The 16,807-nt window shown below is 53.6% G+C and overlaps 1 protein-coding gene across 2 annotated transcripts; it reads left to right on the top strand.

Annotated features, from left to right (window-relative positions):
* The first annotated feature begins 1,587 nt into the window (after positions 1-1,587).
* Positions 1,588-16,537, top strand: TEX261 (testis expressed 261). 2 transcript variants are annotated; one of them, XM_074992180.1, is made up of 6 exons: positions 1,588-1,743; positions 5,108-5,187; positions 6,798-6,951; positions 8,321-8,388; positions 9,721-9,823; positions 14,964-16,536. In XM_074992180.1, the coding sequence occupies exons 1-6, from the start codon at positions 1,674-1,676 to the stop codon at positions 15,077-15,079; spliced, it is 591 nt and encodes a 196-aa protein (XP_074848281.1). In that variant the 5' UTR covers positions 1,588-1,673; the 3' UTR covers positions 15,080-16,536. The 2 variants fall into 2 exon arrangements, with proteins under 2 accessions (XP_074848281.1, XP_074848282.1); XM_074992181.1 differs by lacking the exon at positions 1,588-1,743 and adding an exon at positions 3,603-3,615 and having other exon boundaries at positions 14,964-16,537.
* The last annotated feature ends 270 nt before the right edge of the window (positions 16,538-16,807 follow it).

Here is a 16,807-nt window from a genome sequence, read left to right as displayed (position 1 = left end):
GAAGCAGTGATGGGAGTAACCTGCAGCAAGGGGGATTGAAGTCGGAGAGGAGGAAAACTTCCCAGCTCTGGAATAGGCCTCCAAGGCAGGCTGTGAAATCCCCATCACTGGAGGTTTGAAGACCAGGCTGGACGCACACCTGCGAGGGATGGTCTAACTTGCCCTGGCAGCAGCCCAGGGGGCTGGACTAAATGATCTCTGGACGCAGGGCATCAGAAGGGGACCAGGGCCCCTGAAAGCAGGTGGGCGAGGTGGCTGGAGCTAGGCCATTGGTGGTGGGGGCTAGACTGGGAGTGCCAGCTGGGGTTGCTGATTGGGGCCATAGGCTGGGTGCCAGGGTGATTGCAGACTGGGTGAGGTGTGAAGAAAGTGGGGTGGCAGCGACCAAACCCCGCGAGGAGCAGAGAGCCAGTCAGTGCTGTGGCAGGGCTGTGCCAGTGACCCAGAGAGCTGCCTCAGAAACTCAACCAGTGGCCCAGTTCCACCTGTACCAGGGGCAGAGCTAGTGCCCTGGCCTCAGCCCCATCCCATGGATTGGGGCCCCATGGCACTGATGGGCGGGTGAGCGGAAGGGTCATGGGGCGCAATGGGTTAGGGTTAGAGTGTGAGGGGGGCCCTGCCTGGGGAGGGGGATCAGGGTGAGGGGGGCCTGGCAGGGGGTATCATGGTGGTGGGGGGCTGGCTGGGGGTACTGGGCTCGGGGGCTGTCTGTGTTTATTGGTCTGCAGGCAGCCCTCTCTGGGTTATCAGTGTGGGGAGACCTGTCAGGGTTTTAGTGTGTGGGTGGGTGGGGCCGATGGGGGTATCAGGGTGTGGGGGCCCTGGCTGGGGGTGTCAGGGTGGGGGCCTGTGGACAGAGGGTATGTGCAGGGTATTGGCCTGCTGGCAGCCCTTGGGAGATAGCAGGGTGTGGGGGGCTCTGGCTGGGAGTATTGGGGCAGGGGTCCTATCTGGGGTTATCGTGCTGCAAGTAGCTGTGTCCAGGATATTGGTTGTGGGGGCCCTAGCTGGGGGTACTGGGGTGTGGGGGTCTGATGGGGGTACAGGGGGTGTGGGAGGTAACTGGGGGTACAGGGGTGTGGAGGGCTGATGGGGGTATGAGGGTGTGGGAGGTAACTGGGGGTATGGGGTTGTGGGGGGCCTGGCTGGGGGTATGAGGGTGTGGGGGGCCTGGCTGGGGGTACAGGGGCGTGGGAGGCCAGCGGGGGCATCTGGGGGTACAGGGTTGTGGGGGGCCACTGGGGGCCCTGGCTGGGGGGGCGGGGGTGTGGGGGGCCAGCGGGGGTACGTGGGGCTACGGGGGTGTGGGGGGCAGTGGGGGGCCTGGCTGGGGGGGGCGGGGGTGTGGGGGGCCAGCGGGGGGTATGTGGGGGTACGGGGGTGTGGGAGGCCAGCGGGGGGTATGTGGGGGTACGGGGGTGTGGGGGCCGACGGCGGCGCATGGGCGGGGTCTCTACACAGAGGCTGTGCGGCCCCTAGCCGGGGGAACAGGCCGGGGCGGGCGGGGCGGCGCTGCGCTGCGCTACCTCCTCCGGGCCTGCGGGGGCCGCTGTGCGCTGGGCCGGGCCGGGCCGGAACGGGGGCGGCGCCGCCGCGTTGGCCGCGGGCAGGAAGCGGGGCCGGGAGCGGGGACAGCGGTAGGAGGCGGCTCCAGCGCGGCCCCCCCGCCCGCCATGTGGTTCATCTACGCGCTCAGCTGGCTCGCGCTGCTCGTCCAGGTGGCGCTGGTCACCCTGGCCATCGGTGAGCGCCCCCCGCCCCTCCCCCACTACTGCCCCCCGCCCCTCCCCCACTACCGCCCGGCCATCGGTGAGCGCCCCCCGCCCCTCCCCCACTACTGCCCCCCGCCCGGCCATCGGTGAGCGCCCCCCGCCCCGCCCCCACTACTGCCCCCCGCCCGGCCATCGGTGAGCGCCCCCCGCCCCGCCCCCACTACTGCCCCCCGCCCCTCCCCCACTACCGCCCGGCCATCGGTGAGCGCCCCCCGCCCCTCCCCCACTACCGCCCGGCCATCGGTGAGCGCCCCCCGCCCCTCCCCCACTACCGCCCCCCGCCCCTCCCCCACTACCGCCCGGCCATCGGTGAGCGCCCCCCGCCCCTCCCCCACTACTGCCCCCCGCCCCTCCCCCACTACCGCCCGGCCATCGGTGAGCGCCCCCCGCCCCTCCTCCACTACTGCCCCCCGCCCCTCCCCCCGCCCGGCCATCGGTGAGCGCCCCCCGCCCCTCCCCCACTACCGCCCCCCGCCCCGCCCCCACTACCGCCCCCCGCCCGGCCATCGGTGAGCGCCCCCCGCCCCGCCCCCACTACTGCCCCCTGCCCGGCCATCGGTGAGCGCCCCCCGCCCCGCCCCCACTACCGCCCCCCGCCCGGCCATCGGTGAGCGCCCCCCGCCCCGCCCCTCCCCCACTACTGCCCCCCGCCCGGCCATCGGTGAGCGCCCCCGCCCCTCCCCCACTGCTGCCCCCCGCCCGGCCATCGGTGAGCGCCCCCCGCCCCGCCCTCCCCTCCCCCACTACTGCCCCCCGCCCGGCCATCGGTGAGCGCCCCCCGCCCCTCCCCCACTACTGCCCCCCGCCCGGCAAATGGTGAGCGCCCCCCGCCCCGCCCCCACTACTGCCCCCCGCCCGGCCATCGGTGAGCACCCCCGCCCCTCCCCCACTCTGCTCACGCCCCTCCCCCCGGCCCGCCCGCCCGGCCATCGGTGAGAGTCCCCGGCCCCCCTGGTGAGAGTCCCCGGCCTCACTTCTGCCCCTCCCCTGGTCCCCCCGCCCGGCCATTGGTGAGAGCCCCCGGCCCCTCCCCTGGTCCCCCTGCCCAGCCATCGGTGAGAGCCCCCCACTTCTGCCCCCCGCCCCGCCCCCCGGTCCCCCTCCGGCCCTCCACCTCCGCCCCCCCCCAGTTCTCCCCCTCCCCTACTTCTGCCCCCCGCCCAGCCACCGGTGAGAGCACCCCGCCCCTCCCCTACTTCTGCCTCCTCCCGGCCATCTGTGAGAGCACCCCGCTCCTCCCCCGGTCCCCCTGCCCAGCCATCGGTGAGAGCTCCCCGCCCCTCCCCCACTTCTGCCCCCTGCCCCGCCCCCCGGTCCCCCTCCGGCCCTCCTCCTCGGCCCCCCCCCCAGTTCTCCCCCTCCCCTACTTCTGCCCCCCCGCCCAGCCATTGGTGAGACCACCCCGCCCCTCCCCTACTTCTGCCCCCCGCCCGGCCATCGGTGAGAGCACCCCGACCCTCCCCCGGTACCCCCGCCTGGCCATTGGTGAGAGCCCCCCGGCCCTCCCCTACTTCTGTCCCCCGGTCCCCCCGCTCGGCCATCGGTGAGAGCCCCCCGCCCCCTTGGTCCCCCTCCAGCCCTCCCACTTCAACACCTCCAGCCCCCCCGCCCCTCCCCCCGGTCTCCCCGCCCGGCCATCGGTGAGAGCCCCCTGCCCCTCCCCCACTTCTCCCCCCACCCCTCCCCCCAGTCTCCCCGCCCAGCCATTGGTGAGAGCCCCCTGCCCCCCGGTCCCTCTCCAGCCCCCCGACTTCTCCCTCTCCAGCCCCCCCGCCCGGCCATCGGTGAGAGCCCCCCGCTCCTCCCCCTGGCCTGGCCCGGGCCCTGGTCACCCTGGCCATCGGTGAGAGCCCGTTTCCCCGCCCCCCCCCCCGGCCCCAACTTCGCCTTGCTTCTCCCACCCCCTGGCCTGCCCGCACCCCCAGCCAGTCCCAGCCCTGCTCCGTCTTTCTCCTGCCAGTGGCGGTGGCTGGCCCGGTTCCTGCTGGCTGCCCCCTGCCCCTCCCCGTTAAGGTTGGCGGGGACTTTGCCCCGCGTTTCGGGCTCAGCCGCCCCGCCCGGATGCCGGGAGACAGATCCCGGGTGGCGCTGGTCTCCCGGCTGCAGCGGGCTTCGCCAAGGGGGCTGCCCTGCGCCAGGAGCCACCGGCCGGGGGGCGCTGGGAGCTGGGGTGGAGGAAGCGATGGGAGTTAAGGGAGCCCCCGGCCTGCCCTGGTCGGGGAGAGGGGGTGGGAACTGGCTGATCTGACAGGCCCCCCACTCTCCCCTGTCTGACTAGGGGTCCCGATTGTCAGTGGTTTGAGCCTTGGCTGGCTGCACCCAGGGTCATGAGGAGGCCATTTAGGGAGCTGGAGCAAATAGACTTAAACCAAATGTCTGGGATGGTGCTTGGCGCTGCTAGGAGGGCAGGGCACTGGGCTCCATGACCTCCTGAGGTCCCTCCCAGTTGCAGGAGGTGTGTATCTCCATATCTGTGGGGTGTGTGTGTATCCCATGCACCTCGTCCTGAGGCACTCTCACTCTCACTCGCTGCATCTCTTTGACTGGAGCAGAGACCTTTTCTGCTCATGTCTTTGTCCTGTGCCTGCCATAACTGGCCCCTCTGACTGTGAGCATGCTAAGTCACGACCCCAGGAGCTTTCATTTGAAAAGGTTTAGGAATCATGCTTTCCTCAGCGTTGAAATGTATCTGCCTCTGGCATGGATGACCACCAGCTGTTTAACAGTGCCCAGTGAGGACATCGTACAGTTTAGATTGGGTTTGAAGAAGAATCTCTATTTGAAATTGCAGATGGTGTAGATTTGGCTGCAAATTGGAGGGACGTCTCCTCTATTTGGGTTACTGTCTCCATTTCCCCACCTGCTAGTAATTTGTTCTGTCCACCTGCTGCGTCTTGCCTTTGGCTTGTAAGTGCTTAGGAGGGATTGTCATCTGTACAGCACCTCACAAGGGGCTGGTCACAGCCAACTTCAAGACCATCAGGTCAGGGGATCTTGGTCTGTCCTGTAGTAATATAGTAACTGTTTTTCCTGGGTCCCTAGATCCAGATTTTCAGTTGAAGACAACTGCCCAGCACCTGTGAAAACCAGGCCAATGCTACTCACATTGGGTATCCAAAAACAGAAGCACCTTGAAGTAGTGTCCAGTTCTGAAAGTCTAGGTCAGGATGTCTTCTAAATGGTCACAGTGCTCCTGGTGCTTTTGGAGTTTGTGAAGGTGAATCTGGGTGGCCACAATCCACACAAAATGACCAGTCAAGTTGTTTGAGCACTTTCTGGCTGTAAGCTGAAGTGGGAATCGGAGCCTCAAATAATGCTTATGTTTTCCCTTCTAGCTGCTGGTCTCTACTACCTTGCAGAGCTAATAGAAGAATACACTGTAGCTACTAGCAGAATAATCAAATACATGATTGGGGTAAGTCTCTGGCTGTTTGTGCTCATGACAATCCTGTGATGGTGGGGAGAGAGATTAAATTATCCTTGCAAGCTCGCTTAGGAAATGCACTAGCCCAAGTCATGGGTCGGTTAGCCTGGGAAGGCCAGGGGGTAAGATCACTGCAGATATTACAAATTTTGGGATCAACAGTCCAGGTAAAAGCAGCAGCCCCAAATAACATGGTAAAGGACAAGTATGAGTCCACATAATGGCAGAGAACTGTTCCCAGTGATTACCTAGAATGGGGAAGCAACGAGGCTAATGAATGAATAAAACAAGGGGCTCTGGATGGGCAGGGATCTGCCTGCCAAAATACACAGGCCTGAAGAATAGCCAGCAGGGACTGTAGCCACCCACCCCAGTCCCATGATCCTGTTTCTAGGCTGGGATGGAAGGCTGGAGGGTGGGTTGCAAGGGGTGTGCATGGCTTGAGTGACCCAGGAGCTGAGCTGTTTCAGGCATCTCAGCAAAGGAGGAAGGAACAGGCTGTGCTGAATCAGGGAAATAGGTGATTAAGAAACCCTAATAGCAGGCTTCAAATACTGCAAAATCTGCCATAGAAAGGAGAAGAAGAGCGGTTCTCTTGCCGGGGAGGGCAGGACAAGAGGCAGTGAGGTCAATCTACAGCACAGCAGATTTTGCTTAAACCTCAGGAAGAATTTCCCCAGTGTAAGGCACAGTTGGATAATGGAACAGAAGCCTAGCGAGGTCTTGGCAGCCATTGGCTGGAGGGTACCACAGGAGGCCGGCCAGCCATCTGCATGGGATTGTTTAGATACATGAAACCCTGCATCTTGGCGGGTGTTTGACTGGAAGAGCCTTGCGGTCCCTTCGGACGATGTGGTTCTATGATTTTGTGCAAAATCGCACGTCTTAAGCAGCCCTTTTCATCTGAAGAGTTCAAAGCACTTTATAAAGGTGGCCAGTCGTTAGCCCCATTTTACAGCTGGGGAGACAGTGACAGAGAGGGCAAAGGACTTGTGTAAGGTCAGCTGTAGACCAGTGGCAGAGTAGGACTAGCATACGGATGTTCTGAGGTCCCAGGCCAGTGCTCCCTGTGTTAAGACAGTGCTGCCTGGCAGATGCTGCCTTACAGATGAGTGCTGGAGGGCTTCTGCCTCTGGTGCAGATGCTTCTGAGGTGCTGTGACCCTGGAGAATCTACTTTAGCTTGGCTGAATGTGATCTCTGAGCCTCCACAGCCTGACCTCTTAAGTAGGGGAACAGCTCTGCAAGGCTTTCAAGGCTGGGAGCAGTGAGGGGTTGTAACAGCTGTAAGTGCCCTCAGCCCTGTAAGATACCTGCAGCAGCCTAAACTTTGTGTGAGCTGGAGCTTGTGTCTTGAAATGTGTCCTGAGGACACGTCTGTCCTTCAGACTGTTCCCTCTGGCCTGAGCTGTATATGGTAGCCCAGCATATGTCACCTGGATAGCCACAGGCATGTTGCAGAGCAGCCACAGGTCACCCAGCTGTCTCAAGGCCTGACCTTGGATGAACCAAGCAAGCACTTGCTTTCCAGTGGGTGTGCAGCAACTCTTGGCGTTCGTGACAGGCTAGCTTAACTGTGGGCTGTGGTGTTTCTCTGCTCAGTTCTCAACAGCAGTGCTCGTAGGCCTGTACCTCTTCGAACGCTTTCCTGGCTTCATGATCACCGTGGGCCTCTTCACCAACCTGGTCTATTTCGGCCTGCTGCAGACGTTTCCTTTCATCATGCTGACCTCACCCAACTTCATACTGTCGTGTGGTGAGTGTGGCTGCCTTGGGGGGCAGGCAGGGCACATGCGAATCCCTGCACCTCACTGTGCTCTGGGGTCGCAGGGGAGGGACCGGGCATTTGAGAGGAAGGAGGGAGACTGCCTTGAAGTTCTACCACAGGTTCAGCTGTGCCTCTGGGCCAGCTGGTACCAGGCATTTGACGTATTCAGAGCACATCCTGCTGCATTAGCAAGTGCAGTGCTAATTCAGTATGCTGGACTTGGGTCACCTCCTTGCTTCCGGAGATCATAAAGCATGCGCAGAGGTGGGTAGGCAGTGGCAAAGCTGGGAACAGAATGCGGCTCTGCTGGGTGTCAGTCCTCTGTCTCTTCTGGAGTAACTCGCCCTGAGTTTACACAGCAATGGGAAGTAGAACCAGAACTGAGGGTTTATTCTACCCCACAGACCATGCTGTCAGCCTTTAAGTATCACACTTACAGGAGATGCTGCTCCATACTTCCAAGGATCAGAATTCCTGGTGTTCTGTGGGAGGTATATTTGGAAGAGGTGGAAGATGCTGTCAATGGGCCATGTTTTATAACGGGTTATTAATAACCCTGCTAGCACACACAAAAGCAAACCTGACCAGTTCATTTCCTGTCCAGTCTGAATGAAATACAAGGAAAGAGAAGCAAGCAGGCTTGCTGCAGAATGGTATATTCAGATGGATAAAATGGGTTTAGCCTAATAATCTTGTGTTTTTGTTAGTAACATGGGGAAAGTGCAAATACAGGATTTTTAGCTTGATCTCGTTCCTGAATTAAAAAGGAAGCTAAACAATTTCTCATTATTATTTGTATTATAGCAACTAGGTGTGAGTCACAGCTGAGAGTGCCAAATTCAGGACAGACTGTTCAAGACAGAGCAGATGCCCCCCAAACTAGTGGTTAGTTTAACATTAGAGTCACCAAGCCAGCAACAAAATGAGCTTCGGTGCCACCACACTAGTCAACTCCTCTCATGCAGCAGTGACAGTTGGATATGGGGTTCTTCACTAGCCTTACAAACTCTATAGCCCTCCTCCTGGAATTCCCCGACAGAGACATGTGCCCACGGTCACACACGATGGCAAAGGACAGAGGAGTCCTAGCTCCCTGTTCTCTGCTCTGGCCACTAGAGCTGCACTCCCTTTGTCATCAGAGCTGTTTGTGCGGTGGGGTTGTTCTGGCAGGGGTAAGAACCTACGTGTTGGCCCCATTGCTGGGGGCAAAGCAACGGTATGATTGTATCTTTGACAGCTTTTACGCTAGATTTTCAGGGGCCAGGGTAGGTGACTTACTTCAATGAACCTGCAAAATAAGCAGGGTGATGGGTATTGTTTTAAAGCTGGAAATTCATTTTCTCTTTTCCTTTGGCAGTGCTGGTCATATTTAATCACTACTTAGCGTTCCAGTACTTTGCTGAAGAGTATTACCCCTTCTCTGAGGTAAGAGACCATTTAGGAGATGCATCTCTGTAAGCCTTTTTGGACCTTTGAGCTGTGTGTAACTGAGTACTGGTGTGGGACTCAAAGATGATCTGCCAAAGATAAACAGGTGCCCCCAATTTCAGGACTTCCCCATCTCTGCTGGCCTCTCTCAAAGATGCTTGGACAGTGTTTTCTCTCAGGATTCTCCCAAACATTTTTTCAGTGTGTTTTTTTTCTGGAGTGCCCTCAGGAATATTGAGTCTTGTCTTCCTTTGGGGCATCTTTTGCTAGAGAAGTCTCTGGAGGATCCAGAGGTGTGGATTTTGTGCTTTCTCATCTAAATAAAGGGGCAGGTTTTGAATTCTTCACACAGCCTGTCTCTTGATTGGAATTAAATAGGGGTCAAGAAAAGACAAATCAAAGAGTTTTAAAGGGAATAAAAATCCTTTCCCCTGGAGTAATCTGGGATTTCAGTACCTCCTACCTGTGGCAGGAAACCTCCCAGTCATCCTAGAGCAGTGTTTAAGTTTTTTGAGACCATGGAACACCAAACAATAATATTTTTTTATGCTGAACATCTATGGAACCTTCCCCCCCCGCCCCCCCCCCCCCCCCAAAAAAAAAGCTGTCAGGCCAAAAAGTCCCAAACAGCAACATATACGACAAAAACACAAGGAAGTAATTTAGTCAGGTATCACAGCAAAGAAGTAGTAACACTGTTTCTGGTTTTAAGAACAGAAAATATATATGTTGAATTATTTTTTAAAATGTGAGCTGTTGGTGGAACAGCAGTGTTCCTTGGAACATAGGTTAAGAAACACTGTCCTAGACAAGACCTGAATTCAGCCTGTTGATTTCTACACAGCTGCATAGAGATGTGCACATGCTCAGTTCTGGCCGGAGGGTTATTTTGGAAATTGAGTGGAGAACCAGGTCCCATGTAGTTCTGAGCACTTCAGAGAGCTGTTACCTTCCAATCTGCTCTTTGGCTTTCTCCAGATCTGCTTCCCCCCTCGCCTGTTCCTCCTCCTGCCTTCCCCATCTCCGGTGGCAGGGCAGGTTGTCAGCTCACACAGAAGCAGGGAAAAGTTCCTGTCTGAGCCCATGGGACACAGCTTGTTGGTACTCAGAGCACTGGTACTCCCATCCTTCCTACCTTCTGAAATATTTGAGATGCTATTTTTGCCACCCTTGGATTGACCACCAAGGCACTGCTAGTTTGTGGGCTTCTGCCCCAGTAGAAATGTCTGTGGAATCAGAGCTGAGGTTTTGCAGATTGTTAAGAGCAGCAAGTCTGGCATGATTTGATTGTAGCTTGGGCTCTCACTGACTCTCCTGTTTCACCTGCAGGTTCTCGCCTACTTCACATTCTGCCTGTGGTTAATTCCCTTTGCGTTTTTTGTGTCTTTGTCGGCCGGTGAGAACGTCCTACCTTCCACGGTGCAGTCTGGAGGTGAGTGCGCTTGATGTGCTGGGAACCAGCTCCAAGTATTACAGCAGCAGCATTTTACACGTGTGCCCTCCCCGTTATCTCAGAGGGTGTGGCTTGTAGAGACCACACATCCCAGCATGTTCTGCTCCCTCTTGTTCCAGAGGGATAGATAGCGGGGTTTAAGGCATTTAAAACCAGGCTGGATATATACTTAGGGAACCTAGTAAGGAGACGTTCTGCAGTGCCAGTACTACTGGGGCCTTGTGGTCTTTATGAACTAGGCCCCCATGTCAAAGAAGAGGAAGGATGACCTAATGGTTAGGGCATTAGCCTAGGACTTGAGAGATCCAGATTTAGGTGTGTTTTCACCATCTTCCTGTGGGAATTTGTCCAGTCACTTAGCTTCTCTTGGGCCCTTCCTGTCACTAACAAGGAGCTAACAGTTCCCTGCTTCACAGGATGTTGTGAGGTTAAATACGCCAAATACGGGTTGCAGCCCCCCCCGGTTCAGCATTCCTGGGTCCTGAGCAGTGCTGGACCAAGGGATGTCAGTGATCCTTTCCTGGCCTCCGTCCCTGCTCCCAGGCTCCCCACCCAGCCACTGGCTCCTGCCTGCGGCTCCCCTGGCCTTCTTTTCTTGGCCATGGGCTGCCAGCTTTCCGGCCCTGGTCCCCACTCCTTGTCCCAGCTGCGGGCCGCCAGCCTCCCTGCCTTGGCTGCAGGCTGCTGGCTCCCTGCCATGGACACAGCTCCCCAGATGCCGGCACCCCTGTAGCTATGGCTGCCCAGCCCGGCCTGGGATTAGCCACTGACTCTCAGCTGGCCACCGCTCCAGGCCGTTGGGTCTCTCTGGTCCAGCAATGTCTGTGGCTTGACCCCGGATGTTGCCAGACCAGAGAGTCAAGGATTTTAACGCTTCAGCTTGTCCTGTGAACACGGTGAGATCTGTTGACAAATGGAGTTGTGGAAGAACCAGGTATTATTTTTTCCAACTGTGACCAAAGCCCACAGGTAAGTAAAAAACGCAGAGACCTGGGAGTGGGGTGGGAAGTGGGAGGGATCGGGGGCTATAATAGCAGAGAAAAAAGAGGGGCTAGGCAGAACTGGGAGGCCAAAGCAAATCAATACTTAGATGCCTATATAGAAATGCAAGACGTTTGGGTAATAAGCAGGGAGAACTTGAAGTCCTAATAAGTCAATACAACTGTGACATAACTGGTATCACAGAGACGTGGTGGGATAATACACGTGCTTGGAATATTAGTACAGAAGGGTGCAACTGGCTCAGGAAGGACAGGCAAGTTCAACAGGGAGGAGGTGTTGGCTTATATATTAAAAATGAGCACACCTGGACTGAGGTGGAGATGGATGCAGGAGACAGATGCATTGAAAGTCTCTGGGTTAGGTTAAAAGGGGTAAAAAAAAACAAGGGTGATGTCACGCTAGAGGTCTACTACAGACAACCTAGCCAGGTAGAAGAGGTGGATGAGGCTTTTTCTAAGCAACTAATAAAATCCAAAGTGCAGGATTTGGTGGTGATGGGGGACTTCAACTATCCAGACAGATGTTGGGAAATGAACATAGCAAGGCACAGACTATCCAGCAAGTTCTTGGAATGCATTGACTATTTTTTATTTCAGAAGGTGGAAAAAGCTGCTGGGGGAAGCAGTTCTAGATTTGATTTTAACAAATAGGGAGGAACTGGTTGAGAATTTTAAAGTGGAAGGCAGTTTGGAAGAAGTGACCATGATATCATAGAGTTCATGATTCCAAGAAATGGTGAAAGTGAGACTAGCAAAACAGACAGTGGATCTCAGGAAGGCAGATTTTGGTAAACTAAGAGAGCTGAGCAGTAAGTTCCCATGGGAAGCAAGACTTAAGAGGAAAAACAACTGAAGAGAGTTGGCAGTTTTGCAAAGGAACATTATTAAGGGCCCAAAAGCAAGCTATACTGATGTATAGGAAGGATGGAATGTATGGTAAAAGACCACCCTGGCTTAGCCAGGAGATCTTGCATGATCTCAAAATCAAAAATGAGTCATATAAAAAGTGGAAATTGGGAGAAATTACAAAGGATGAACATAAGCAAACAGTACAGGTATGCAGGGGCAAGATTAGAAAGGCAAAGGCACAAAACAAGCTCAAACTAGCTAGACACATTAAGGGTAACAAGAAGACATTCTGTAAATGTATTAGAAGCAAGAGGAAGACCAAGAAGAGGGTAGGCCCACTGCTCAGTGAAGAGGGAGAAACAGTCTCAGGAAACTTGCAAATGGCAGGGATGCTTAATGACTTCTTTGTTTTGGTCTTCACCAAGAAGTCTGATGAGGAAGGAAAGCCTAACATAGTGAATAGAAGTGGGAAGGAGGGTAGGTTTAGACGATAAAATAAAAAAAGAGCAAATTAAAATTTACTTAGAAAAGTTAGATGTCTGCAAGTCACCAGGGCCTGATGAAATGCATCATAGAATACACAAGGAGCTGATAGGTAAAGGTTCTGATACTTCCTCTATCAAATCTGAAAAGTCCTGGAAGTTGGGAGAGATTCCAGAAGACTGGAAAAGGGCAAACACAGTGCCCATGTATAAAAAGAGAAAAACAACAACTCAGGAAACTACAGACAGTCAGTTTAACTTCTGTGCTGGGAAAGATAATGAGCAAGTAATTAAGGAATTCATCTGCAAACATCTCGAAGAAAATAAGGTGATAGGTAACAGCCAGCATGGATCTATAAAGAACAAATCACATCAAACTAATCTCATAGCTTTCTTTGATAGGATAATGAGTTTTGTGGATAAGGGAGAAGCGATGGATGTGGTATACCTAGACTTCAGTAAGGCATTTGATATGGTCTCACTTGATCTTCTTATCAATAAACTAGGCAAATACAACTTAGACGGGGCTACTGTAAGGTGGGTGCGTAACTGCCTGGATAACCATTCTCAGAGAGTAGTTAATTGTTTGCAGTTGTACTGGAAGGGCATAACAAGTGGGGTTTTGTGACCAGTTCTATTCAATATCTTCATCGATGATTTAGATATTGGCACAGAGAGTACGCTTATTAAGTTTGCAGATGATACCAAGCTGGGAGGGGTTGCAACTGCTTTGGATGATAGGGTCAGAATTCAAAATGATTTGGACAAACTGGAGAAATGGTCTGAGGTAAACAGGATGAAGCTTAATAAGGACAAGGGCAAAGTTACTCCATTTAGGGAGGAACAATCAGCTTCATTCATACAGACTGGGAAGTGACTGTCTAGGAAGGAGCACTGCAGAAAGGGATGTAGGGGTCATAGTGGACCACAAGCTAAATATGAGTCAACAGTGTGATGCTGTTGCAGAAAAAGCAAACATGATTCTGGGATGCATTAACAGGAGTGTGTGAGCTAGACACAAGAAGTCATTCTTCTGTTCTACTCAGAAATCATTAGGCCTCATTTGTAGTATTGTGTCCAGTTCTGGGCTCCACATTTCCAGAAGGATGTGGAGAAATTGGGGAAGGTCCAGAGAAGAGCAATGAGAATGATGAAAGGTCTAGAGAACATGAGCTCTAAGGGAAGACTGAAAGAACTGGGCTTGTTTAGTTTAGAAAAGAGAAGACTTGGAGGGGACATGATAGCAATTTTCAAGTACGTACAAGAGTGTTAGGAGGAGTAGGAGGAAGAAAATTGTTCTCCTTGGCCTCTGGATAGGACAAGAAGCAATGGGCTTAAACTGCAGCAAGGGAGGTTTAGGTTGGACATTATGGAAAGTTTGCTAACTGTCAGGGTGGTTAAACACAAGAATAAATTGCCTGGGGAGGTTGTGCAATTTCCATCGCTGGAAATATTTAAGAGCAGGTTAGATAGATGCCTATTGGGGATGGTCTAGACCAGGGATTCCCACCCTATGGGCCAGACCAAACATGGGTTGCCATTAGATTTATTAAGGGTCGCCAGCTGGGCAGTTCCCAGCTGCATGTAGTGGTTAAAGAAGCCATTTGCAGTTTCTTAATACAGCTGTCTCAGGCAGATATCTATCAGTAGAGAGAGCTGCCATCTCCAGCCGCTATCTCTGTTACTAGAGATAGCAGTTACCTTATGCCTAGGTGCTGAAAGCTTAACACTTGAGTTAATTGGTTTTAACCACTGTTACTTGCTGGGAGCAGGAAGGCTGGGGGAGCTGCCCAGCCTAGCAGCCCAGTGAAGAGGCTGTGGGAGGAGGGGGAGTGTCTAAGGTTGGGGTGGTTTAGGGCTGCGGGGGAGGGGTGGTAGGGCTGGGGATGGTTTGGGGCTGCTGGGGGGGGTCTAAGGCTGGGGGTGGGGTGGTGTAGGGTGGTGTCGGCTTGGGGCTATTTTGTGTTCATCCCCTGGAACATTTAAAAAATTGCCATAAGGCCCCCAGTGAAAAAAAAGTTGGACCTTCCCCTCTGCCTTATACATTACAGAGACTGCTTCCATGTCTTTGATATTCATGGTGACCCCAGGCAAGCCACTTAATAGCCTCGGGCAGTAATTTTCACCTCCCATTCTCTCTTCCCCCCTTTTGCCCCCCGCTTTCTCTTCCATGCAGCTGATTTGTCAGTTTTCATTTTGTTGGTTGTGACACCTGCTCCAGCCTCAGAGTACACGGGTTAAGCCAGGGGAGAGGTTTGAGGATGAGTGTTTCCACCACTGCAACTCAGATTAAGTATAATAATAAAATGATAAACTATAATAAACAGTGCTATTTTATTAATGTATTTTCCCTTTTATGGAATAACTATTCATATATAAACATGAGGGGGCACAGTTTTATATTCTTGCGTCAGGTGCAAAACAAGCTGGTTATGGCACTGTTTTTCTCACCCCCAGCCCGTTTCTGAATTGCCTTGGGTTACCAAATCTTCCTGAATTGTCAAAATGGGTCCCCATCTGGAAAAGGTTGGGAACCGCTGGTCTAGACAGTGCTTGGTCCCTCTCGAGGCCCCTTCCAGTCTAGTATTCTATGATTCTGTGAAGTGTAGCTGTGTTAGGTACCTTTGGGAACATCACATGTAGCTGGGTTGCTTCTTGTTGGGCAAAACTTGGGTCTCCAGGTGAAGCTATCAAAGGGTTTAAAGGGGACTTTTCCTAAGAGAGAGCGATTCTTCCTAGAGCTAATAGTTGCAATCTTTGGTGGATCTGATCTCCCTGTCTCCACAGATGATGTGGTATCCAACTACTTCACCAAGGGGAAGCGGGGTAAACGCTCTGGCATCCTTCTCATCTTCTCCTTCATCAAGGAGGCCATCCTGCCCACACGACAAAAGATGTACTGAGTCCCTGTGGACAGCATGAACTGTGACTAAGCAGACGGGAAGACCCCAGCTTGGTGTGAATGTCAGCGCTGCCCCTGGGTCTCCATTGAACCCCCTCCTCCACTTCTCTCCAAGGGATTTTGTTAGGAACCTATAATATGTGCAATGGCCAGCGGCAGCTGCCATGTTGGCCGGGCACACTCAAGGCCTCTGTTGGTGCAAATGCAGGAGGTTGCCTTTTTATACCACTCCTACAATCCCCTGGGACCCGCTGACGAGGAGGAGTTCTGTTTAAATTGAGTTTAAAGAGGGTGGCACCTTCTGTGAACCATGGATTTTGTGCAGAGACCATAATGTGAGCATTGCCATCTGTTCTTATTTAAAGCCAAAAGCCTTCGTAGGACATAGTTTGTCCAAGGGCAGGAGGAACGCACTCAGTATCTGACTGGGGTTTGCAAATAGCCATGATTTAAAAACATAAGCAAACTCTTGAATTCCAAAACATTTCCATCTGGAAACCTGCCAGCGATGGAGGGAGCTGGTGATGCCATTCGCTCGCTCCTTACATAATGCATATCTGTGATCCAGATGCCGAGGCTGAGACCACTGTGTGTCTGTGAGCCTAGTGCAATCTGCTCCCGCAGCACTTAAAGGTGCCTTGCCAGGGATAAAAATTGGAGATGTGCCTCTTTTGCTTCTTTATGGTGAGGCCTAAGGCATTATATGTATTTTGGGCTTGTTTTAACCTCAGACATTACAACTTTTGTCTTCCCTGGGTTTGCTACAAGTCTCGTTAGAGAGCCCAGAAGTGGCTCATGGGCTTTCTAACCCTTTAATGAAGGCTGTTGACTCATTCACAAAGAGAGCTCTTCTCGCTATTAGCGGCTTGAGCTAAATTGGGGTTGACCAAAACAGAAAGCCCAGTGTTCAGAACTGTGACTAACAGTTGCTTCCCTTTGCAGTCACATTTCATTTGCTTGGCATTTATGATGTCATGTAGTTCTTCAGTCACCCATAGTCTCCTGGTGGCTTGAATAGTGGGTAGACAAACCTCTTGGCATTCAGCCTGCAACAAAACTTGCAGGTGATGATGTATAATAAAGAAGCAAAACTGGGGCCCAGCCTCATTTCAATCCCTTTGCTGGTCATCTTTGTGCCCGAGGTAGAAATGGTTTTGTTAAGGTGGGGCCATGGTTGGTTGGAATCAGGAGTTCTGCCACAAGGCAGCGTCTGCTCCTCATTTTGAAAGGGTTGATGAAGATTAGGCAGGTATCTATTCTTTTGTGGGCCATGGAGAGCTGTTTAAATCTATGCTGTGTATTGAGAAGAGCCTGGAAATTGCAGGCGTTGACTGGGGAATCCTCTGACAATAACTCTCATTTTCCTGCTTTATTGAATGGCAGTGTGATTTCTGTTCAAGTACCAGTTCTGGCTTTTAATAAAGGTTAGAGATGCAGTTTGCCTTATGATCAAAGAAGCTGAAATTTTCTGTCTCCCTCTTGGCACTTCATCAGAACCACAATTCACTGGTTAAAAGAGCGGGTTTTTTAAGGCACCTGCAGCAGATCCAGGCTCCTGCTTCTAAGAAGGCTACATGTGATGTCTGTATGATTAGCACAATAATGATGTTCTGCACGCCACTTTGCTAACCCACCCCAAAGAGCTAAACAGGTAAGGCCTAGGTTCTGTAACACTTTTAAAAGCATGTGAAGAAGTGGAGAGGATGCAGAGGAAAGCCATCTCTGACTC

The sequence above is a fragment of the Carettochelys insculpta genome, chromosome 4 (genome assembly GCF_033958435.1).
Source record: "Carettochelys insculpta isolate YL-2023 chromosome 4, ASM3395843v1, whole genome shotgun sequence".
In the NCBI taxonomy this organism is placed as follows: domain Eukaryota; kingdom Metazoa; phylum Chordata; order Testudines; family Carettochelyidae; genus Carettochelys; species Carettochelys insculpta.
This window is presented reverse-complemented; position numbering and strand designations above follow the sequence as displayed.

Excerpts from the sequence above, each read along its gene's own strand:
- TEX261 (XM_074992180.1), top strand. The coding sequence starts at position 1,674 with ATGTGGTTCATCTACGCGCTCAGCTGGCTCGCGCTGCTCGTCCAGGTG. Across the intron at positions 5,188-6,797 it reads TAATCAAATACATGATTGGG|TTCTCAACAGCAGTGCTCGT; the intron begins GTAAGTCTCTGG and ends TTCTCTGCTCAG. Across the intron at positions 8,389-9,720 it reads AGTATTACCCCTTCTCTGAG|GTTCTCGCCTACTTCACATT; the intron begins GTAAGAGACCAT and ends TTTCACCTGCAG.